The following is a 25435-nucleotide window of genomic DNA, read 5'->3' as shown; positions in this document are numbered from 1 at the left end:
ATAAAAGATCTTAGATACAGATACTAGTATCTTATTAAAAATAGCAAAAAGATACTGAGTACAAGATGCAAAAGGAACTTGTATCTTAGATACAAGTATTCACGGTACTGCCCAACTCTGTTGAATTTCTTCTTGAGATTTGATTATATTGTATTTTAAAAAAGAATTGGGTTTGAATAGCTGTGATAAATGTATGATGTGCTTGTTACAGAACAAATGAACAAAATGTTGTCGTTTTATATTAAAAGCATTATTGAAATCAAATCTAAAAACTACGTCATCGGGAATGCTATTTGCAATAGTTATATAATCGAGATAAGCAAAAATATCCTTCAAGAACGCCAAACCCTTAATGGAGTGGCGGCAGGAATGAGGGAAGAGATTTCTTGATACATGAAGCATTATTTTTGAAACAGCTTTTCGGAAGAAAGACCCTATTGTGATTGGACGGATCCCTTTGTCCTTTTTAAAAAGTTATTAGACGAGCATTGCATGGAATGTTGGGTTTCAGGATATCTTGAAGGAAGATGGCACGAATGCCATCTAAACCTGAGTCTTTTTTAAAAGATAACAGCTTTAATTGTCGGATATCTTGAAGGAAGATGGCACGAATGCCATCTAAACCTGAGTCTTTTTTAAAAGATAACAGCTTTAATTGTCTAGTCAATGTTAATTTCAGGAGCAATATAATTGTTTTAATTTGTATGGACAAATTCTGGGTCCCATAAAGCGTGTTTTTATAACAGTGCTTCTAAGGTAAACTCGTTGTTTTGATAGCTAAATCTTCAGAAGTCATAGCGCGAAAGGCTGAGTTTATGTTGAGTCTATTTATTTTAATTGAAACTATTTTGGACCTACAGGGGATAGGGAGTGATTAGGTTGGTGAGTGTGGAAGTGAAGAGGGACATTGAAGTTTTAATATATTTGAATAGGATATTTTTATTGTTTGGTATATTTTAAGGGTCAAATTATTAAAGCTTAGTAGATTTTTATACTGTGACATCAAAAATGAAATAAAATATAGTTTACGCAAAGGAGGCTTACAAGCACGCAAGAAATTAAATCAAGAACATGAATAATTTGGATTATACTTTATCCTTAAAAAAGTAAAATGGAAATAATTAAAGAAAGATCTGATCTAGAATTATCTACTTTATGTATTTTGGGTGTAGTTTTAAGGGTATATCTATGTTCAGTTAGAGAAAATACAGAAGGGCCATTCCATGTCAAGTCGACGATTTTTGGACATCCATATCTAAAATGAACGACTTGGTATGATAGTTATTTATGCTGTATATTTTAGTAAGATCAAAATTTTGGAGCGGTAGTTTAATCAGATCCAAAGATAAGATATACGTCTTTAAAGTTGAAATTCGCCCACGAGATTTCATTAAATCTTTATTAAAAAATAAGAGAGTGTTACAAATTATATATCTATTTATAGCTCTTAAAATTATACATTAGAAAATATCAAAAAAATTCCTTATGGTAAAATTAAAATATTAACATTGTTAAGAAGGGATTTTTTTTGATGTTAATATTCCCTAGGAATGTTGATTATTTTTATATTTAACTGTTTAGTCAAATATTCTGTTTGCGATTTTTGTTTTTTTAAATTTATTAAAATTTTTATAAGTAAAAACATATAATATAAATGGCAAAAATTATTATAATATAATATATAAAAAAATATGTGTTGTATTGGTATTAAAATTAAATTTTTTTATTGATTATAACTAATATGATGTATTAGAACGATATGTAAGATATGAATATATTTAGGACTCTATAATGTAAAATAAACGTTTTTTTTAAAATCTTACAAACTATAATAAAAAATTATTTTAACTTTATCGTATTCCATTTTGCGCTTATTAATAGAATTTCCTGGAACCATAATTTGTAGTTATATCCTGTCGTTATGAATCTACTATCCTTATTTGATGTCACTTAAGGGGTAAAAGAAGGATGTGATGGTCCATGGGGATATAAAAAAGATATATATATATATACTTCCTCAGGAATTCCATTTTTTTAGTACTGTGGCTAACCACAAAAATTGCCATTAGCACATGTTTAAAAAAGGACCTGTCTGGACCCTGGTCTATAATAATATAGATCTCATGTGTTAAAGACGATTTTTGGTGGTTAGTCAAAGTAATAAAAAAGAATGAAATTACTGAGGGATATATATATTTCTTTTTTACATTACCATGGACCATCACCATCCTTCTTTTACTCCATAATTGAGTAAAAGAGATGGCTGCCCATTAATCAAATACCATGTGCAGATTTAATGGAAACCATATCCATATTTTTTTAATTCGTTTGTAAATAAAACTATTTAACTTGTAAAAATTAGAATATAAAAATTTGTTATTGTAAGAATTTTTTTGCAACTCAAATAATTTTATTTGTAAATAAATTTAAAAAATATGGAAATGTTTTCTATCAATCGCCACAACGCTGTGATAACGATAGTAGATTCCACAACTGCCACAGGACGTACTTACAAATTATCGCCTTACAATTTTATTAATAAGCATAAAATGGAATACGATAAAAACAAGCTGTATTCTATTATAGTTTGTATATAAAATTAAATGTTTATTTTGCAATATAGCATCCTATTAATAATAATCATATCTGTATGAGCTGTCTGTTTACATATCATCCCAGGACATCATATTGGTTATAATAATTTTTTTATTTTAATACCAATAAATTACATATTTTTATTGAATATATTATATTATAATGATTTTGAAATATATCGCCATCTATATTATATATTTTATTTATAAAAATAAAAAAGTTTAAATATGATTAAACAGTTAAATATGAAGGTAATAAACATTCTTAGCTTATATCAACATCCAAATAAAATCCCTTTTCAACAATGTTAATTTTGTATTTCTACTGGAAATAAAAAAACACTTGGAATTTTTTAATTTTTTTTTAAAAACAAGATTTAATTAAATGACAAAGATTTTTGATTTTGAAGGCGTATATCTTTGGATCTGGTTCAGCTAGCGCTATAAGATTTTGATTTTATTCAAATTTAAAACATAGATAAGATAACTAACATGACAAGTTTCATCGGAATGACCCAGAATCAAATATTAAGATTCTCAAAGAATACGCTAATTAGTTTGTGGATGTAGCTTATATGAAAGAATAAGCTATTTTTATTGATGAGAGCAGTTTATCAATATCAATGAGATACGGTTTTTTGGATATTCGCAAATAAATAGAAAGGCTGTAAAAATGTCCAAGGGAATAAAGACAATGTATACTATCATTGCTCCTCTCACGATTGCTCGTATTTGAACGCGTTCAACGTTCATCGACAAAAAGCGATCGCGTTTACTTTTAACGTTTACCTTCAAATAAAAGGAACGCGTTTACGTTCGTTCAAAGCTTTACAAATTAATTTAATATAAATAAATACCATATATTTTTTAACACAATATATTAGCCATGTTCAAAATTATAGTTTATAAGTCAACAAAATTATTTTTATTATTTAAAAAATAATCATTTATAAATTATCTAAATTTTTAATACTTTAAATTGTGTTCAACTATTAAAATATAAAACTCTTGATAAAAATATATTTAAAAGATATTAACTATTTTATATCTATAATTTTTATTTAATGATTTTTACTTTATAATAAGCCTATGAAATACAGCAATCTAAGATAAATTGTTAACGGGCTACTTATAGTTATATTATATAAAATAATAAATGTTAAAATCAAGTGTTTCTTTAAATTAGAATTTGAAATTGAGATTATACTTTTTGGACATATTTTACATTTGGTAAGGATAGAATTAGTTTATTGAAAAAATAATGTTATTATTATTTATTAGATTTTGTCATGATAATTTTAATTCAGGATCAGATGATGAAATAACAATATCCATGCTTACGCTAATCTATAAATAATAATATTCAAGTTAATAAACTATACTATAGGACATAGAGTGGCTTGTTAAAAAATTCAAATGTGATAAAGAGAACTGCTGATTAAAAATAACCTAACTTTTTTTTATTAAAAATTTTTAATATTTTCTATTCAAATGAAACGAACGCGTTCGTAAAAAAAAGGAACACGTTCAAAGTTCGTCAAAAATAAAAGGAACTCATTCATCATTTTTTTCAAAAAACGAACTCCATTATATTTTTGTGATGGATAATATACCATTTCATCAAACCATACATTTGGAGAATCTATAGAAAGGAGAGGATATACAATAAAATATTTACACCATATATCCCTTATTTTAATCCCATTGAAAATGGGTTTTTACAATAGAAGGATTTTGTCAGAAATCAAAATCCTAATAACGAGAAAGAATTAATTTGTTTTATAGAGCATGGAGAGAGAGGAATTTTGAGGATGATGGCAAGAATTATTTTAGAAAAATATAGAGACCTATACTCCAAAATGTAGAAGAGGAGAAATTATTAATGATAAATTTAAAATTTTATTTCTTATTATATATGTTAGCGGCAATGTGTTATTTTTTCAACGTTTTTTAAAATTTAGAAATCTGATTTTACCGGAAATATATTCCAGCATGTAGAATATCTATAATTTTACAATTTATATTTAAATATCTATGGAGAAACTAATATAAATTATATTAAGTTCAAAAGTTCATGGCAAAATTGTCTGAAATTCGTAGGGTAGGTATTCTAAACATGATGAAATACATTCCCCGAAAATCGGATTTTTAAATTTAAAGAACGTGCTTAAGAAATGATCTATAGTTGAAAAAATAACAGCCGGAAAAAACACATTGACGCTAACATATTCACAGCGTAGTTATATTGAAATAATTCCTTTAATAATTTTGGGGGTAGGAAGAATTATTATATTTAATCTTACTAATATTTTCTTTATATGAAATTTAAAAAATAAAAATATAAAGGAGAAAACATAAAAAGTCAAAATTGTTATGTAGGATGGAAAAAGGGAAAAAGAATTGTTAAAAATGACATCAAGATAGAGAAGTGATGAAAAATAACGGGGAAAATAAATAAATTATTTTAAAAAGACAAAAAAAATAAAAATGAAAAGGAAATTTTTTTTGAGAAGATTAAGAAAAATAAAGATTAAAAATTTTACAAAGAGATCGCAAAAAGATAGAAATAAAATAATAAAGAAAAATTAAAAAAAACTAAAAATTTTAAAAAAATTGACAAGAAACGATTTTCCTTTTTTTGAATAGTAATTTTTCTTTTTTGATTGACTATTATATTTTAAACAAATTATTACCGTAAAATTAAAAAAATTATGTCAAAATTTTAATACCTGGGCTTAGTGTTGCAAAATCCTTCCTTTTGCACCGATTTTTATAAACGGCTAACTCAGTATTTTAATAAGAATAATATTAGACAACCCTGAAGATTTTGCTCATAGATGGCGCAAAGCTTTGGAAATCTATTAGCAAATCTCGAGGCTTAGGTAATATATTTCTGGCTAAAATATTGAGTTAGCCGTTTTTAAAAATCTACTCAAATGGAGCCATTTTGCATTAGTAATCTACATTAGGCCTTATTTTTCAAGCCCGGCCCGAACCTGAAATTTTTTTTGAAAAAATTTACTAGCCCTGCCCGAATTTATTTAAATATAGAAATTAATGGTTATAATTACTCAAAATAAACGATATATGTTATATGGCATATAGTTTCCATAAATAAAATCAAATATTTTTATTCTACATAAAATATTCAACATAAAATTGATAAATTTAGATATATTTATTAAAAAAATTTCCCGACCTGGTCTGAATTTTCTTAAAAAATATTAGGCCCGACCCAGCCCGAACTTGATTTTTTTTTTAAAATAGGCCCGGCCCGGGCCTACTTTTGCAGATCTCTATTTTGCATCACTAGCTGGGCTGGCCTAATAAAATTTTAATGTTTGGACTGGTCTATTGAAATTTTGCCAAAAATCAGAGATCTTGAGACCTTGCTTAATTTTTTATGAATAATTTTTCCGCTAGTCCCTTTTTTTTATGTAAGAAAAGGCCGGCTCGTTAGAATTTTTTACCTGGTCAGATTTTAACTTTTTTGCGGGTCGGGCTCTGCAGATTTATTAATCCTATGTATATATCGTCAGTCTGTAAAACCGTCTAACAAGCCAAATATTAAACATGCAGTTTTTGGTATTTTTGGGTTTTCTATATATCTCAAAAGCTCATAAGCTAATGTTCAATAAAAATCCCTTGTTTTATCATTATTTGAAACTTCTATTCTATACCTTATTTTATAATTTGGCAAAAATATGTATTTATATTCTATAATCACTTTTATTATTTTTCTTATTATATTATATCTGATAAGTATTGAATTGTGTTTCGTTATTTTTTTGTATTTTTATAAAATGTTTATTTTCATTATTTATATTATCATATGAATTTGAATAGCAAAAAATGAGATTTTGAAAAATAAAAAATTTCGATTTCGATATTTCCATAATTACTAAAAAAAGACATTACAAATATGGCGCAGTCGATAAAAATTTAACAGATTCAAACTTGTGTTACAAAGATTGGTACGACTTATTTAAAGAATTTAAAAACACACAACCAAGGTTAACATTATCACAAGAAAAATCCTGTTATTAACAACAATAGGATGTGATACTTATAAAATATTGTTAAATTTATGCGTACCAGATATTTCAGGAAATAACGAGATATTAGAAATACATAACTTTTTACTCAAATTTTTTCATCCTACTCCTAATATAATTGTAGAAAGATATAATTTTTATCAATATAATCAAAAAAATGAGGAAAAATTAATAAGACTATATATACAAAATCTTCGAAAATTAGCAACGACTTGTGAATTTGGGGAATATTTAGATACTGAAGAGATAAATTTATATTCGGAATAAAAAATCCTAAAATTTTACAAAGATTATTATCTGAAGATGATATAGTCATAAATAAAGCTATTCAAATAGCTACTGCAGTAGAAACATTTATAAAAAATACAAAATTATGAAACTAAAATCCATCATTTAAAAGAGGAACATAATGATAATATAAATAAAATTCAAAAAGTTAATAATGATAATGATAAACAATCAAAAAAATTCATTTCGTATAATAATTATAATACGAGCTACAAAAAACCAAATCCCTGCCACTCCTGCGGCGGAAACTATAGAAGGGAAAATTGTTTTTTCAAGAATGCCACCTGTTATAAATGCAACAAAATTGGGCACATTGCTCTAGTCTGTAGAAAAGAAATAGTGAATTTTATTAATAATAAAACAAACTAATATAATCCAGAATTTTGGATGTTAAAATAAACAACAGCGATATCAGAATGGAATTAGATAATGGAGCTGGGGTAAGCATAATTAACGAAAGAGATTGGAAAAATAAACTTAATTGTCCTGGATTAACAAATTGCTTGCTAAAACTTAAAAGCTATACTGGAACCAATATACCACTATTAGGTCAGACTGTAGTAAAAGGACGAATATTAGAACTACCTCTCATAATTACAAAAAGATATACCAAAAATCTGATTGGAAAAAACTGGATAACTAAATTTCCCAAAATGACTGAAATACCTGAAAAGACCATACAAATAAATAACATTAATATACAAAATGAATTTCTTTAATTATTTACCAAAGAATTGACCTGCTTGAAAGATTTTAAGGCACAAATATATATGAAAAACGAGAATCCAATTTTCTGTAAATCACGTTCCTTACTATACGCTTTAAAAGATAAAGTTGAAGAAGATTTAGACAGATTGCTAAAAATAGGAGTAATAGAAAATATTTATCATTCAATAGTAATTGTTCAAAATAAAGATAAAGCATTACGAATTTGCGGGGATTTAAAAAGAACTATAAATCAAAATATCAATATTGATTCATACCCAATACCAAGAATCCAAGATTTATTAGCCAGTTAGGGAAAAGGAGAGGAATTTTCAATATTGGATCTCTCAGATGCCTATTTTCAAATTAAAGTGGGGGAAGAGTCTCAAAAGTATCTTGTAATCAATACGCATAGAGGATTATTTAAATATACAAGACTACCTTTTGGTATATCGTCTTCTCCAGCTATATTTCAACGAGCCATTAAGAATTTATTAAAAGGTTTTGAAGGAGTAGCTTGTTATTTAGATGATATTATAATAACCGGGAAAATAGAGAGAAGCACGAAACAAATTTAAAAAAGGTATTAAAATGTCTAGATGAAAAAGGAATCAAGCTAAAAATAGAAAAAGTAAATTTTTCAAACAAGATGTCGAGTACTTAGGACACAATATTTCAAAAACGGGATTACATCTACCGAAAAAAAATACTGAGGCAGTAAAAAAAGCACCAGAACCAAAACTTGAAACAATTACAGTCATATCTAGGGTCACATACTATTCAAAATTTATTTCAAATTTTGCAACCAAAGCCAAACCATTATACAAATTATTAGAAAAAGCAGTTGCTTGGAGATGGACTAATGAATGCAAAGGCGCGTATAAAAAAATAAAGCAAGAAATAAGTAGTACTCCAATATTACAACATTATAAAATTACCCATTATATTAGCAACAGATGCGTCAGCCTTAGGAATTGGGGCAGTAATATCACATATAGAGGGGGGTAAGGAGAGGCCAATTGCATTCGCCTCAAGAACACTAAATGCAACTGAGAAAAATTATAGCCAAATACAAAGAGAAGCTCTTGCCATCATATTTGGGGTTACAAAATTCAAAGAATTTATATATGGGAAAAAGTTCACATTACAAACAGACCACAAACCATTAATAAGTTTATTTCATCCAAGAAAAGACATACCAACAACATCTACTGCCAGAATACAAAGATGGGCTTTATTATTAGCAGGTTACCAATATGAAATAGAAGTCAAAAGTAGTAGAAAATAGCAAATGCTGACATGCTATCTAGATACCTATAAAGGGAACTCCAATATTAAAAGAAGAAACGCCAGATCAAATACAGATGGTAGAAACACCTTTAAATGCAAGCGAAATTGAAAGAGAAACAATGCGAGATGATATACTTTCGAAAGTATACAGATATACAATAGACGGATGGCCAATAAACTATGATGCATGTTTAAAGGAGTATAGCCAAAGGAGAGAGGAAATTACAACAGAGAGAGGTTGCTTATTGTGGAGAACTAAAATGATAATACCACAACAATACCGAAACAACATGTTAGACATGATACATCAAGGACATATTGGAATGATAAAAATGAAAATGAAAGCAAGACAATATGCTTGGTGGCCTAATATAAACCAAGATTTAGAAACATGGGTCGAAAAATGTAGAGAATGCCAGGAACAACACGATATGCCTTAAAAGACATCAATTCAAAATTGGCCACCAAAAGCATGGCACCGAGTACATATTGATTATGCTGGACCATTCCAAAAACATTATTGGTTGGTAGTGATAGATGCTAGCAGTAGCTGGCCAGAAATAGCACCGAGTACATATTGATTATGCTGGATTTCAAAATTATTATTGGTTGGTAGTGATAGATGCTAGCAGTAGCTGGCTAGAAATAGTTCCCATGAAATACTATAACCGAAGGCACTATCAAAATATTAAGAAATATTTTTGCCAGATTCGGTTTTCCTAAGACAATCGTTTCTAATAACGGACCACAATTCAGCAACAAAGAATTCTATGATTTCTGCAAAAAAACGGAATACAATTAGTGCACGGAAGTCCTTACCATCAGATAAACGGCATGTCCGAACGATTAGTTCGAACTTTTAAACAGAGCATGAATAAAAGAAACTAGGGGCATTTCGAAACCAGTCTAGCTATTTTTCTCTACAATTACAGAAATATACCAGGGGCAGAAACTAAAAGTCCAGCTGAAATACTACTAAAAATTTAGAGAGACCCGAAGTGGAAGAGAGAACCGAAGAGAGAGTTGACAAAGAGGACATAATAAGCAATAACGATGAATTGAATCTAAAGGAGAGAAGGAAATAACTATAACTCAAGATCGTTTTCCCAAAAGAATACGAACGAAACCCAATATATTGTGGATAAATGATAAATATTGAATTGTTGTTTTGTTATTTTTTTGTATTTTTTGTAAAATGTTTATTTTAATTATTTATTTTATCATATGAATTTGAATAACAAAAAATGAGATTTTTAATAACAAAAAATGAGATTTTTAAAAATAAAAAATTGCGATTTCGATATTTCCATAATTACTAAAAAAGACATTACATTATCAAATTTGAATTCATTAATATTTAAATGTTTTTGACACTGACGATGTATCGAAGAGCTAACACATTCAATTATATTTTCTGAGGTATCACTTCATATATTTATACTTCTTAAGGAAGGAAATGCCATTTATTTTTACAAGTGCTAATGGATATTGCGATATATGAAATAACTCTTAGATTTCTAAGGATTGCTTGATAAATCAAGAACTTCACATTTATTTAATTTAAACTATCCAAATGGATAGTGTTGCTAAAAACCTAGATTTGATCGATTTAAAAACTAACAAATTAACAATTTAGCCAAAAACATTACCTACAAGAATTAGATACTCTTTTGGCGAAATCTCGAGGTTTTATTAAATCGGCTAAATTTATGTTTTAAGCATTACTAAAGAGGGGAATGAAGAGATTTATTTTATAGTATTATTCCACTGATCTTACGGAATCTTAGTGCGAGCCGAGGTATGTGAATTAGAGGTAACCCCTCCTGTTCAATATTTAAAAAAAATTTAACCCGCGCCCAACTCTCCCATAGTTTTTAAAAAATGTACACGCCCGCCCTTAAGTCTAAAATTATTTACCCACCTACCTATTAGTCTAAATTTTTTTTATCTGTCTGCCAATTATATAAAAAAAATTTTAACCCATGCCACCCATAAAATTTGAATAAGCTGATTCTTTCAATTTTTTTAAAAATCTAATTTAAAAAAATGATTCAGTTTCAGCCCTACACCCCTAAAAAAAAATTTATAATTTAGAAAATTATTATATTAAGCAAAAAAACAATATAAATTGCGGATAAGGAATTTATTTGATTTAATAAAATATTTATAAAAAATAAAAATATAAAATTAATATTTATTGATATTATTTCTAATTATAATGCAAGAATAATAATGAATCCACATTTTCAGGATTCACGCACGTTCCTTTTTGTTCTATAAACCTTACAGCAATGATAATTCCTCGTTCAGAAGAATCACTGGTTTATCTTGATATATTCTTCCATGTAAATACATTTTTTGATATCAACACACCTCAGAGATCAAATGGTATTAAAAATGTTGAAATTTCATAGAACATATTTTTTTTATAACAAATAAAAATAGTAAATTTTTTAACCCGCCGATCCGCCCGCCCATAGTTTAAATATTTTTTAACCCTCCCGCCTCTTTAAAAAAGTGAACGGACTTCTAATATTAATATCAAATTCATAAAGCTCTGTTTGAACTTAAAAATCACATAATTTCTCATCAACATATGATAATCCTTTAAGTTTTAAATATATTTTTTATGATGCCAACTAAATTTATTTTTTTTGAAAGATATTTATAAAATATCATATATATTATTTGTTGACACATTCCAAGTTCAATAAAGCGTTTTCTTTCTAAAGATAAGATTTTTTTCAGGACATTTCATTTCACTAAGCAATCTTAATAAACTTATTTAACTCCATAAAATCACTGATTACTTAATGACTTTAGCTTTTTTAAAATATATTACTATTCTGCATTTTTTGGCTCTTGGGAAGATTGTCTCCCTGCCCCCCCCCCGCTGTGATGATCAGGCTGGATTTTGCAGATCTCTTATTAATAAGGTTAAAATGTTACTAAAATACTTATGTTTTAGAGGCCCTATCCATTTTAAATAATTATTTTAAACATCTTTTCATAATTTTACCTTTTTCTTAAATTGAATGCTTATGTATTTTGCTGTTATCATAGGTTTATAATATTAATAATTTTATTTTAGAAAACATCTCCTCTGATGCCTCCTCATTTTCGTCCAATAATCATTCAAATTCATCCCTATCAGTCCATGTTTCCAAAGATGTATCCAGCCAAAACAACAAGGATCATTTCACTATTGATTCGTTTATAACCTCTCAAAACACCGATATTTCAAGCAAGGATCAAGTTTACTTATTAAAAATAAAATATTTAAATTATTTAATATCGATAGCGCACATAAAATAACACCGAGGGAAATACTTTTTTGAATTTTATTTTTCCTCATTCTAATTTTTAACATCAATCATCTCAATTTGTATATATATTCCTCCATTTCATAAGCCTAGATAATGGAAACTGACCGGATTTCTCGGTCTTTTTATTTTTTTGAACAGAGCCAGACGCATCTTAGTTAGTAAAATAATAAACTAGTGTATAATAAATGAATAACAATAATTATATATTATATTATTTAAATGTAAATAGACAGAAACAGAAACAAATAAAAACATAGGACATGAAAGGAATAAAATATAATATTATTATGTAAGATAAAAATAAATCTTTGGTTCCCAATCAAGTGTGATCTATCTCCAAATTTAAGAGATTCTTAATCTAAGTATAGTCATCAAACTTTGAATCATTTTTGGAGATATTCTATTTCTTTTTTGTTTATCAGGTCTTGCTATTGAGAAAGCTTTTTCACATGGCACCGATATATCTTGTATAGGTAAACAATTTCTAGCATTCTGATTAAAAAAAGGAAAGCGGAACATTTGTTTTTCATCATATTAATATCGGAAATTATTTTTATTTGATTATCTTGAATTACCAAGTTTTAAATTCTCCTAAAAAGCTAAAAAAAATCGGTATTTGGTAGATCTAGCATATATACTAGTAAAAATAGTTAGGCCATAAGTGGTGTATTGCTTAAAAATTTGGCGGGAGGGAGAGGAGGGCTACGATTTTATTTATATATTTAAAAAAATACGATATATATTTTAACAACTAGTTGATTATCACCAACTAATGTCCCTGTAAGAGTTTAATTAAAATTGTTTGAAAGTTATTATTGGTGGCTCAATATAAGATTTTTTAAATTAATATCACGAGGTTGGTATAGCTTAATGGGTAAGTAAATATCGCGGCCTAATGACACTAAAAAATATTTAGGGGAGTAGGAGTAGATTATGGAAGGGTTTTGCTTCGAATGAATTTTCTGCAATCTAGACGCTGCCTACACAATTTTTTATTATTGTCAACATGTTTCTATTGATTTTTTTTAAAGGTCAGTGGATCCAAAATAATTCATTGGCAATAAAACACCAAATAACCTGATAATATTATCCATATTTATTATGTCGAACAATTCGTAGACTAAGATGATAGTTTTCGCTTAAAGGTTGGTTTAGCCTATTTAAAGTTGGCTCACAACCTGCTAAATATGGAGCTGGTAAATTTTTTATACTTTAAATCAGAAACGGCGGCGATTTATAATAATAATGAAAATAAAGTATTAGAAAATAAAACTTATTGCTTCTCTATCATCTATGTCATAAATATCATTTAAATCTCTTTTCAAATTTTTTTTATATATTTCTATATATAAAAAATATGAAAATAATGTACAACATTTTATTATAATTTTAAATACATAACAATTTCCTTTAATATTAATGCATTCTAAGTTGATTAAATTTTGTAAATAAATACTGTAATGTAATTTTACTTATATCATAAATAAATAAAAGTAACTAATAAAGTTAAATTCTACCTTATTATAATTATTTTATTAAGAGCCTTTTAAAATTATCTAATGTTATATATCAATTGTAGCTTAAATATTTCCTCTAATAAGAACTTGCTAAAATAATTATATATAAAGTATATTAGGGATGTGCCGATATTTTTTATCAGATCGGATCGGGCCGATTTCACTCATTTTAAAATATCGGTTATCGGCCAATATTATAAAATTTGATCCGATATAAAATGGCTTCTTTAACAAAAATAAAATGTTATAAAATTTTTAAAAAAACTAAGATTTATTTTTATAAATAAAATCGAAATCCATTTTTATGTATATTTTTTTAATAATAATAATTAATTAATAAACATTCTGCCATATTGTTAATTTTTTTGCGCATTCTGTTAAATTGTGCGATATTCTCTTCAGAATCTGTTTTTAGTGAAGCTGGTGATATTGACAGTCACTATCGCCGCGAGCTGACCTCTGATAAATTGGAAATATTGGTATTTCTAAAAAGAAATCTTCGATATATTAATGTTAAATATTATTATAAATATTTATTTCAAATTTCATAATATAATTTATTACTTATTATGTATATAGATTAATGTTATTACTTATTATATAAAAGTGATTTAACAATAAAAATATTTTATATACTTTTAGAATTGCAATTGAATTGAATATAAACATAAACTATAACTGATCATTATAATATATTTAAATGACATAAGTTATGGTATAGTTAAATTAAAGATGTTATAATAATAAAAAGTATATTAAAAATTAAAACCATTGGTATCTTTACAGAATACAAAATTAGATATGAATTGGATCGGTAATCGGCCGATATCAATTTAATATCGCGAATATCGGATCGGCCTCCAAAAAGTGGTATCGATAAACCCCTAAAAAATATATATCCAAAATGATTTTAATTTGATAATCAACCATCTTCTATAAAAAATTTTAATAACAATTATCTAAGAGGGACTTAAGTATAATAGATATTATTATGTTAATAATTATAAAATAAAAATGTATAATATATTTTAATATGTTTAACAAAGTTTATAGAGGGGTTTGTTGAACCTTTAATAACTTTTTTACTTGTGCAATTTTGACATTCAGCTTGTACCTTGTTCTTTTTCACATGAATTACTCTATAAAATTTCCCATCTATAATTTTAAGATTCAGATTTGATTCAGGAGAACCTATCTCCATAATTTCATCTTCACTACTATGATTGTTAAACATTCTACAAATTAGTTTTGGTGTTATTTTTAATCTATCTATCTTTGTGACCTGCAAAGATGTACGCTTGGAAACACGAGTATGAACAAGGACGCAGGTTCAATCCTGGTAAGAACCATAAAAACTTTAAATTTTTCTTCGATGACTGATGTGTAAAGACATATGGTATGATGAATTTCGGAGCTTAGAGATGACACCCCGGTCACCGACAGGCCTGGACAGCCGGGTGCTAAGGATACCTGTCCAATAAACAAAATGAAGGACACAAATGAAAATAATATGAAAGCTAGGGCGTTCCCTCCATGCGACGCGCAGGGTGTAGACCTCCATCCTGTGAAAAGTAAAGTAAAGGTCAAAGCAAAGAAAACAAGATTAGCAAGTTTGAATATTGGGACGTTTAAAGGTAAGATGAGAGAATTGGCATCAATGTTGAACAAGAGAAAATTTGATTTAGCGTGCATACAAGAGACGAAATGGAAAGGACAGAAGACTTTGATGATTGGAGATGGGTATAAATTGTACTATAATGGACTTGTTAGCAATAGGAACGGTGTCGGCATCATCCTCAGTTGTAGAAGTCAACAGGATCTCTGATAGACTAATGAAGATAAAACTCTACATTGGTCAATCAATACTACACATCCTTTCATTATATGCTCCTCAAACGGGTTGCAAAGAAGAAGAGAAAGATGATTTTAGAGCTATCCTCGATGAAGCTGTAATGGAAATCCCTAAGGATGACCTAGTCATAATTGGTGGTGACTTAAATGCGCATGTGGGGAAAGCAAGAGATAGCTACAAAAGGCATCATGGTGGTTTTGGATATGGAGAAAGAAATGATGAAGGAGAGTATATACTGAAATTTACGCAAGCCTTCGACCTTGCCTTAACCAACACCTACTATAGGAAAAAGGATAGTAATTTAATAACATACGAAAGTGGTACAAGGAAAACACAGATAGATTACATACTAATCTCTCGCAGAAGATTAAAAGATGTAATAGACTGCAAAGTCATCCCAGGAGAAGATATCGCCGCACAACACAAGCTACTAGTCATGGATTTACACATCTCAAATAAATCCACTCAAAACAAGATAAAACTGGAACCATGCATCAAATGGGGCAAATTAAAAACAATGACAGATGCCTTTGCAATCAATGCAAACATTAAAACAATAGATTCCTCACAAGTCAGTGAAAAAATGTGGACAGACCTTTCATCCAGATTAATAGACACTGCCAAATCGACACTAGGCTTGACAAGAGGAGGCAACAAATCATATAAAGAACTATGGTGGTGGAATGAAGAGGTACAAACCACTATACAGGAGAAAAAAGCCATTTATAAAATATGGTACAAATCCAAAAACGCAGATGGCAAGACAAGATACAAAAAATCCAAGAGATTAGCTACAAAGGCGGTGGCTAGGGCCAAATCTATGGCATACGATGACATGTACGAAGATCTACATACCAAAGAAGGGCAAAATAAAATATACAGATTAGCCAAACAGCGAGAAAAGAACTCTAGGAATATAAACGGAGCTCCGAAAGTAATCAAAAATAAAGATGGGAAATTGATAATAAAGGAAAAAGAAATAATGAGCAGATGGAGAGAATATTTTCAGGAGCTTCTCAACTTTAATCCGCACATACTGCATGACGAACACTCCCCATGTCAAATTGAACAACCAATAACAGAACAAGAGATAATCATATGCCTCAAGCATATGAAAAACAACAATAGGGGACCAGATGGTATTCCAATAGAAAGCCTTAAAGCACTAGGAGATGATGGAATACATTTCCTCACAAATCTATACAATAAAATACTTGGAAATGAAGTGGTTCCCCAAAAATGGAAGCAGAGCTATCTAGTTCCTATTTTCAAAAATAAAGGGGATCCACACAATTGTCAAAATTACAGGGGCATAAAACTAATGTCACACTGTCTAAAACTATAAGAAAAATAATAGAAAAAAGATTAAAAAACATAATCGAAATAGGAGAGACTCAGTTTGGCTTTATGCCTGGAAGATCAACAACCGATGCTATCCACGCAATTAGGCAAATGAGTGAAAAATACAGGGAAAAGAACAAAAAGCTACACATGGTCTTTCTCGATCTAGAAAAGGCCTTTGATAGAATCCTAAGAAAACTTATCTGGTGGGCGCTACGCCACAAAAATATATAAGAATAATACAGGATATGTATATGGGCCATACAACAATGGTCCGTAGCACAACAGGTACTTCAGCAGGCTTCACAATAGCTGAAGGAGTTCATCAAGGGTCGGCTCTCAGCCCACTTCTCTTCATTACAGTGATAGATGTATTAGCACAGTCTATACCTCAAACAGTCCCGTGGAATATGATATTTGCAGATGATATTGTGATACTTGCCGAATCTAAGGATGAAATGAAAGAAAGACTAGTGAGTTGGATAAATATCCTAGAAACGCACGGATTAAAAGTAAATAGAGAAAAGACGGAGTATATGGTGATAGGAGGATATGAAACAGAGAGTATTGATATAAATGAATGACAGATATCGGCCATTGAAAGCTGCAAATATTTGGGCTCCACTATACAAACAAACGTCACAATAGAAAAAGAGATAAAGAGTAAGATTAATCAAGGGTGGCTAAAGTGGAGATCTTTATCTGGAGTGCTATTTGATAAAAGAATCCCACACAAATTAAAGGGAAAAATTTACAGTTCCATAATACAACCAACTATTCTATATAGTTCGGAAACATGGCCAACCAAAAAATTAGACGAGAGAAGTCTACAAACCATGGAGATGAGAATGCTGAGGATGATTGCTGGGGTAACAAGAAAGGATAAAGTACGCAGTACAAGAATACTAAGTAGTTTAAAGGTAGTGCCCATTAAGACTAAGTTAATGGTAAACAGACTTAGGTGGTATGGGCACACAATGAGAAGGCCTATGAACTACATAGGAAATAAAGTTAAGAGTTTGGAAGTGATGGGCAAACGTAAAAGAGGAAGGCCAAAACTTCAATGGGGTCATAAAGTTAGAGCCAATATAAAGAAGTATAAATTAGATAAAAGAGATTTTATTAATAACATAAAGTGGAGAGAGATGTTGAAGGAGCTTACCACCAGAAAAGGTGAAAGCTAAAGAGAAAAAAAAAATTAAAATATTTTTTGGTATAAATAACTGATCTTTTTCGTATATCCAAAAAGTCTCTTTCTTTTTAGGTTGTTATGAGGAAGATATTTATAGACGAATGTTTAGAAATAAGAGGAACCACGACATGGCCAGAGGAGCCAAGCAAATTGCTTTCTTAATAAAAAAAAATTATTTGCTACTTACTAGATATAAATTTTTTGAAAATTGAAAGCAACAATTTTTGCAGATGGGTGATTTGCCTTTTTAGCAAAATATCTTTATAATCGAATTTATTATTTTCTTATAGTTTTACATATTCGAATTCTTCAATATCAATAATATCCCTCTTCCATATTCAATTCTGTAAAACTTTAAATATTAAGTAAATTATAATAACACTTATTTTAATAAATAACTTATGATTAAAAATCTTAGGCAATATTAAATTTGTTATATTCTTTTATATTAAAGTATAAGATTAATAATTTAAAAAGTGTCCTTGGGACGCAGTATAAAGGACTGACGTTTTTAGGACAGATTTTCAAGGGCGAGACCAACGTCCAGACGGATTTTTCTCATTAACCACTCAAGAAAATATAATATTGTAATATTACGGTTTAATATTTAATTACCATTATTTTTAAATGGCTATAATTTTTGTGGACAATAATTTTATCATCAAAAAATTAATATTTTTGGCAGTAAATTAAAGACAATATTATTAAGTTGTCATATTATATAATAAAATTTAAAATAACATGAATGTAATTGAAATGAAATGCAACTCAATGTTTAATTATATGTATAATTTTTTTATTGCTACAAAACCCTATTTCTATTTAAAATTATTCTTGCCAAATAAATATAATACCTAACAAAAAAAGTAATATTTCCCAAACATAAAAAACTTTAACTGCCCAAAGTAATATTACCACTCATTTCTGATTGAAAATTGTCCCAATAATTTGTTATATTTTAATTGCTATTATCTTCATCATTTAGCCCTGAATTCATTTTTAATTATATTTAATCTTTCCTATCATGCTCAAGAATCATAAAAAGTCTATTTCTAAACCAGAAATTTTTTTGCCTTCTGGTACAAACATAACTGACAACATTGTCAAGGCAAAAAACAATGGATATAAAATGAGGACAATAAAAACGATGAGGAAATTTGTTATAGATGGGGTTTTAGTCACTACTACCACAAGTAAAATAGTGTCTCCCGGAAATGAGAACAAGAATAAAAAGGATTATTTGAACAGGTTAATAATGATCTCTCGTTAATTCCTTGCATAGCATCATCTAATTTTATATACATTTATAGAAAGTATGCCCTTCGAGAATTGAAATACATTCAAAAGTTGGAACATAAACAATTTCAGGAGCTATATTACAAAGCTCAATTTTTGCGCGATCAACAAGAGAAATTATTCGATATGGAATTACAGGTTATATTTTAGTATTATTTTAAGTATTGGGTGGATGAAATCGATATATATTAAAATATTTGATTTAACTCCAAATAAACAAAAAACATAAGAGTATCATGAAAAATTTCGACCATCAGTTAGAGATGCTGAATCGACAACAAAAGCAGCAAGTTATGAAAGCTGAAAGGTTTCAAGCTTTCGATTTAAAATCGGCTCAAAAGCGCGTCATTAAAAATCAAGTTTCTTTTTATTATAATGGAATGTATTATATATGATTCAATAATTTTTTAAATGTTTAATTAGGAAAAGGAATACAAGGCATTCAAAGAAAATTTTAAATGCGAGTTAAAGTACATGAAGCAGGAGATGGAAAATGCTCCTCGGGTTCAGAAAAAAGATGTCTTCAAAAAGAAGAAAGAATTTATGGATGCATCGCAAGAAGAAAGGGTTCGTTCGTTGTTGATTTTAGAAGATATAAAAGTGATACCTTTTTTAATATTAGGAAAAACGATTTTTGAATAAACAGGTTAACGATTTAGAAATAATATTGAATGGTATAAACGATCATCATCAAGAAAAAATCGCCGTTTTAGAGGCTCAAATCTTACAACAAAAACATCACATATTAAGAAGTTAGTCTACATTTGTTATAATAAAATGGTATCCAATCAATATCATATTGGCACCCCCCCCCCCTTCAAACCTCCCATTTTTTAACACGCAATTGCGTATATCTTAGGCTATGTTAAAATTATTTTAAATATTTGCATATAACAAAATTTTAGAGCATATATAAGGGTAGGTCTATAAGTCGAAAGGCTGCATGATACGAAAGGCTAAAAAATAATATTGAAAATAAAAAATAACAAAGAAAATGATTAATGAGAATTTTGATTGATTTATTGCTTTCTTTACGAGAAAAATATTATAATAACATACATTATAATATATTAAAAAATTGGAAATTTTAAGATCTTTTCAATTTTTTTATTAATTCTTTGTAATAATTTACGGTTTTAATTTAATTAATTTTTAAATTAAATTTTTGATTAAATTATATTTCGTTATGATTTTATTACAATTTTAAAAAGATGAAATTTTTGAATTTTTAAGTTTTTTTCAAAACTAAATTGATAGTAAGTATAAAGATATTGTAAGTACTGGATTACGAAGTAATTAACAAATATAAATTAAATAATAAATTTTTTTTTAAGTTTTCGGTTCGAAAAATATTTTTTTTGTCGCGAAAACATTCAAAAGGCTACTTTTAACATAATTTTAAATATTTTTATATCATTGAACTCAGAATTAAATTTTCTATCTAAAAATGCTTAGATGTATTTTATTACGTTAACGGTTCAAAATATATTTTTTTTGTTGCGAAAACTATCAGAGGGAAAGCTCAATGATATAAAAATATTTGAAATTACGTTTAAAATTGTTATTCATTAAATAAAGCTCTTTTTAGAGCCTTCTATACTTATAATATATATATTTATTTTTATTTAGTAATTTTTCCTACTTTTATATACTTGTTTTAATATTTTAATATTTTATCATTTTTTTAAATAAATAAAAAAATTTATGAACTATAAAAAAAAAATTATAATATTTTTCTAAGTAAGCAATAAATCAATCAAAATTCTCATTAATCATTTTCTTTGTTATTTTTTATTTTCAGGTTTTTTTTGTAGCTTTCGTATTATGCAGCCTTTCGACTTATAGACCTCCCAGTATTTCATTATAGATTTTATTTATTATATAAAAATACGATAACTCACTGAATCACGGGGAAACTTTTAATATATTTAAAAAAAAATTTTTTAAATAAAAATAGGTGGAAATTTTTTGATGTAATAATAATTCAAGGTTTCATTACTTTAAAAGTTTTATAAATTGCATACTTTTTTCGTGCAATTGGCATAATTTTAGATTATTTTTTTTATTAAAAAATAATAAATAGATGATAGTCTGGATTTTGGTAGAAATTTTTTATCATAATTCTTTAATTTTACAATAAAAACAAGACATGTGTTATGAACAGGGTTGCCAGGTCAAAATTTTCAAATTGAGGGAGAAATTTGGTATTTTGCGGGAGAAATATGAAAATTGCTGTAGAAATATAAAAATTGCTAAAAAAAATTTTTTTGCGGGCCTTCGGCCAGGATTTTGAATTGACTTAATTATCCGCCTATTATTTTTTATAATTAGTTTATATAAATACAATGTCGGTAACTACTATTTTTCAAAATAAAATAACATCTAATATATTAAAATATATTAATTTATAAAAAAAACTAACGATCCTTTTTAAATATAAAAAAATGTAAACAAGATAAAAATTTATAAAAAAACAAACGATTTTAATTTTACAATGTAAAAAATATATTTTATGCGAATGTCCCCCGCAAAACATCCGCAATTGGAAATCTACCTTGTGTGTGTATAACGTTATAGGGATTCATGTATCACTTTTAAATACATAATAAGGTAATATTGTACTCATTTCAATTATAAATATTTTATTTATTATTGTTCAATCATATTATTATAATCAGTGCAGGAGAATGTATCTCCATTGCAAAACAAAAATATTCTCCAAAAATAAGATATAATACAGATGCAACTACAGTTACGGCAATTGTGATCACTTATCTAGTAGTATAACATTCACAGAGCTACTTATCATTACAAAGTGCATAGAATCTTTCTCCATAATATTTAACGACTTTAAGATAAATGAAAACTTTACTTGTATTACAAAAATGAGCAAGGATATCATCCTGAATTCAGGTGGTCAATTCTTGACGATTTGAAAGATGGGCATATATATGCAATTCTAACAGATGCATCTAATAAGGGAAATATTTTTCAACAAAATTAAGGACGTTTCAAGAAAACGATTAAGTTTTTTCCCCTTAAATAGTGAAAAATTCAAAGACATAGTTAACCATATAATGGTAAATATAGCAGATTCGGGATTATCAATAAATTGCATGTCAGCTTTCTGATCTGATAATGCCTCAGTGAATTTGGAAAAAACCAGAGTGTATTTACAGAATTGAGTCAGCACAATGATAGTTGCGATATGTTCCTTAATACCCGCCATCGATAGAATCTTAAAATTTTATAAACCTTTAAAAATAAATTTCTTAAATAAAGAATAAGCTGTCCTAACATTTTGAAAATTTTTTTCAATAATGAATGGCAGAGGTTATATTTAGGATTGATTTCACATGTAGGAAATCTACTACATGCTGTTAATGTGCAGTTGCAATCAGAAAAATTTTAACAAAGATTCACAAAATTATACTGCAGATGTGTTCATCTTTACAGTTAAAAATTGACAATAAATTTTATGGCGCCATTGATAAAACTATATTAAAATGTTCAAGTATTTTAAAAATACCGATAGACATTGATGTCTTGTTTGGGGATATTATAATGCTCTCTATTTTTGATATACAATGTAAAAAATATATTTATTTTATGCGAATGTATAAATAAAAAAATATGGAAAATTAAATATAATGTTAATTATATTTTATTTGAGATTTAAATAATGTAACTAAACGTTACATTGTTATTGAGATATTTATAAAATTCCTGGTATGACATATTATAAATTTGTTTAACCATTAGCTCGGCCTCTAATGTTGTTAAAGCAATCCAATTACTTCCTTTTTCCAGGCAGTCCTCATCAGGCTATAAATGCGCACGGATGAGGCATTAGAATGAGTTAAGGAGTTGACATACTCGCATATTTTTTCCGAGCATGGGGATTTATTGTTATTACGAAAAAATTCAACCCATATCTCCTTTACTTTTAGACCATCTAACTTTAAGTATTCTGGCTAATCATAAAAAATAGAGAGAATTACAATCTCCTCAAACAAGACATCAATGTTTTTCTTATTAAATTACAAATACTATCAATTGATGGTTTCTGTTCCAAGGTCATATTTATACATTTGTAAATAGAGTTATTAAAATCAAATTTTGATTGTAAATATTTTAAAATTGTCATAATAAAAATATCTGATAAAAATGTATTAATTAGAGTATTATTTTAACATTTTAATATAATATTTTTAGCAATAGCGCTATAAAATTTATTATCAATTTTTATGTAGAGATGAACAGAACTGTAGCATGATTTTGTGAATCTTTATTAATAAAGAATATTCTGATTACAACTGAATATTAACTGCATGAAGTAGATTTCCTACATGTGAAACTAATCCCAAATATGCTTCTGCCATTTCATAATCCAATAAATTTTTCAAAATTTTAGGACAGCTTTTAAAATCTTTATTTTATTTTTTTACGGTTTTATAAAATTTAAAATTCTATCGATGGCAGATATTAATGATAACCACCTGATAGGTATATATCGCAACAACTCACACCATTCCAAGTCAGACCACTCCACCAACTCTTTTAATTCATTGACTCTTTTAGTTGATGAACTAAATTCGTTAAAACATTTCATCATAATATTTCGACATTCACAGATAGTACATTCATTGCCTTCTTGCAAGAATCATGTTGTATACAGCCAATTGGCATTTAGTAATTATTGAGCTGCCTCAATTAGGTAAATACACTTTGGTTTTTGCCAAAATTTACTGAGGCATTATCAGCGCAGATAGCTGACATGCAATTCATTGATAATCCTGAATCAGCTATATTTACATTATGTGTTTAGCTACATCGTTGGATTTTTCACTATCCGAGGAAAAAATTTTTAACAGTTTTATTGAAATGTTCTTATTCTAGTTGAAATAGCGAAGGATCAAGGGAAGTGTTTTAATATTTCCCTTATTAGATGCATCTGTTAGAATTGCATATGGATGCTCATCTTTCAAATCGTCTAGAATTGACCTCTAGGATTCAGGTACTAAAACCAAGTAAGGTTTGCACTTATATTGGAGTCATTAAATATCATGGGAAAAAGATTCGACCTACATTGTGATGATAGAGCTCTGTGAATGTTGAACTACATGATAGGTTTATACAATTTCCGCAGCTGTAGTTGCATCTCTATTATTTGTTATTTTTGGAGAATAATTTTGTATTGCAATCGATGTTGATATACTCCCCTGTACTGACTTATATGAATGAAATGATGTTGATTTATTATTGGATAAAAATAAAACAAGATAGAAAAATTTACTAACTAGTTTTCGAATAAATATTTAAAATTTATTAAAATATATAAAAATAATCAATTAATGTCTCTCAAAATCTATTTATATATTAAAAACGTTAAAATACTTTTTTAAAAAAATTGCGGGAGAAATTAAAAAATTGCGTTAGATTTTTGCGGGAGATTTCCAGTTGCTGTAGTTTTGCGGGAGAGAGATGTCTGCGTGTAAACTAAAAAATTGCCGGAGTCTCCCGCTGATGGGGGGAGACATGGCAACCCTGGTTATGAAGCTACTAAGTTAGGAGTAGGACTATTAAATCAATTAATCAATTTATTAGAATAAAATTTTTTTTGTGAAAAAAGGTTGATATTTCAAAAAAGAAATAGTTATATGTAGATTTATAAATTAAAAGTAAGCATGTTTAATTTGGGCATCGTGGTTTAAAATCTTTGAAATTGAATGACCAATAAAATTAAATATAATTTAATTGATACTCATATATATGTCGTAGGGGGATTCGGTATCCGTGGTTGATTTTAAATCCTTTACCTAGGGCGATTTAAAAAAATTTAAAATCCGATTTAACCGGAAATGTATTCTGGCATGTGTAGAGTATTTACCCTATCAATTTCAGCCAAATTTGCCATGAACATTAGAACTACTTCTAATTTATATTAATTTTTATATGGGTTTTTCATATAAATTAGAA

General features: G+C 27.9%; 1 protein-coding gene across 5 annotated transcripts in view; it reads left to right on the top strand.

Moving 5' to 3' along the window:
• Positions 1–25435, top strand: part of LOC135925862 (serine/threonine-protein kinase 10-like) — a 121155-nt gene that overhangs the window by 73643 nt on the left and 22077 nt on the right. For 4 of the 5 annotated variants that reach the window (XM_065461391.1, XM_065461388.1, XM_065461390.1 and 1 more), the window contains exons 12-17: positions 12024–12187; positions 19194–19408; positions 19471–19594; positions 19687–19815; positions 19880–20056; positions 20103–20208. In XM_065461391.1, the coding sequence (XP_065317463.1) occupies positions 12024–12187; positions 19194–19408; positions 19471–19594; positions 19687–19815; positions 19880–20056; positions 20103–20208 (915 nt within the window). Of the gene's footprint in view, positions 1–12023; positions 12188–19193; positions 19409–19470; positions 19595–19686; positions 19816–19879; positions 20057–20078; positions 20209–25435 lie in introns of all 5 variants that reach the window. The other variant, XM_065461389.1, reaches the window with a different exon arrangement.

This window comes from Gordionus sp. m RMFG-2023, chromosome 3 (genome assembly GCF_954871325.1).
Source record: "Gordionus sp. m RMFG-2023 chromosome 3, tfGorSpeb1-WG-v2, whole genome shotgun sequence".
Taxonomy (NCBI): Eukaryota; Metazoa; Nematomorpha; class Gordioida; order Chordodea; family Parachordodidae; genus Gordionus; species Gordionus sp. m RMFG-2023.
This window is presented reverse-complemented; position numbering and strand designations above follow the sequence as displayed.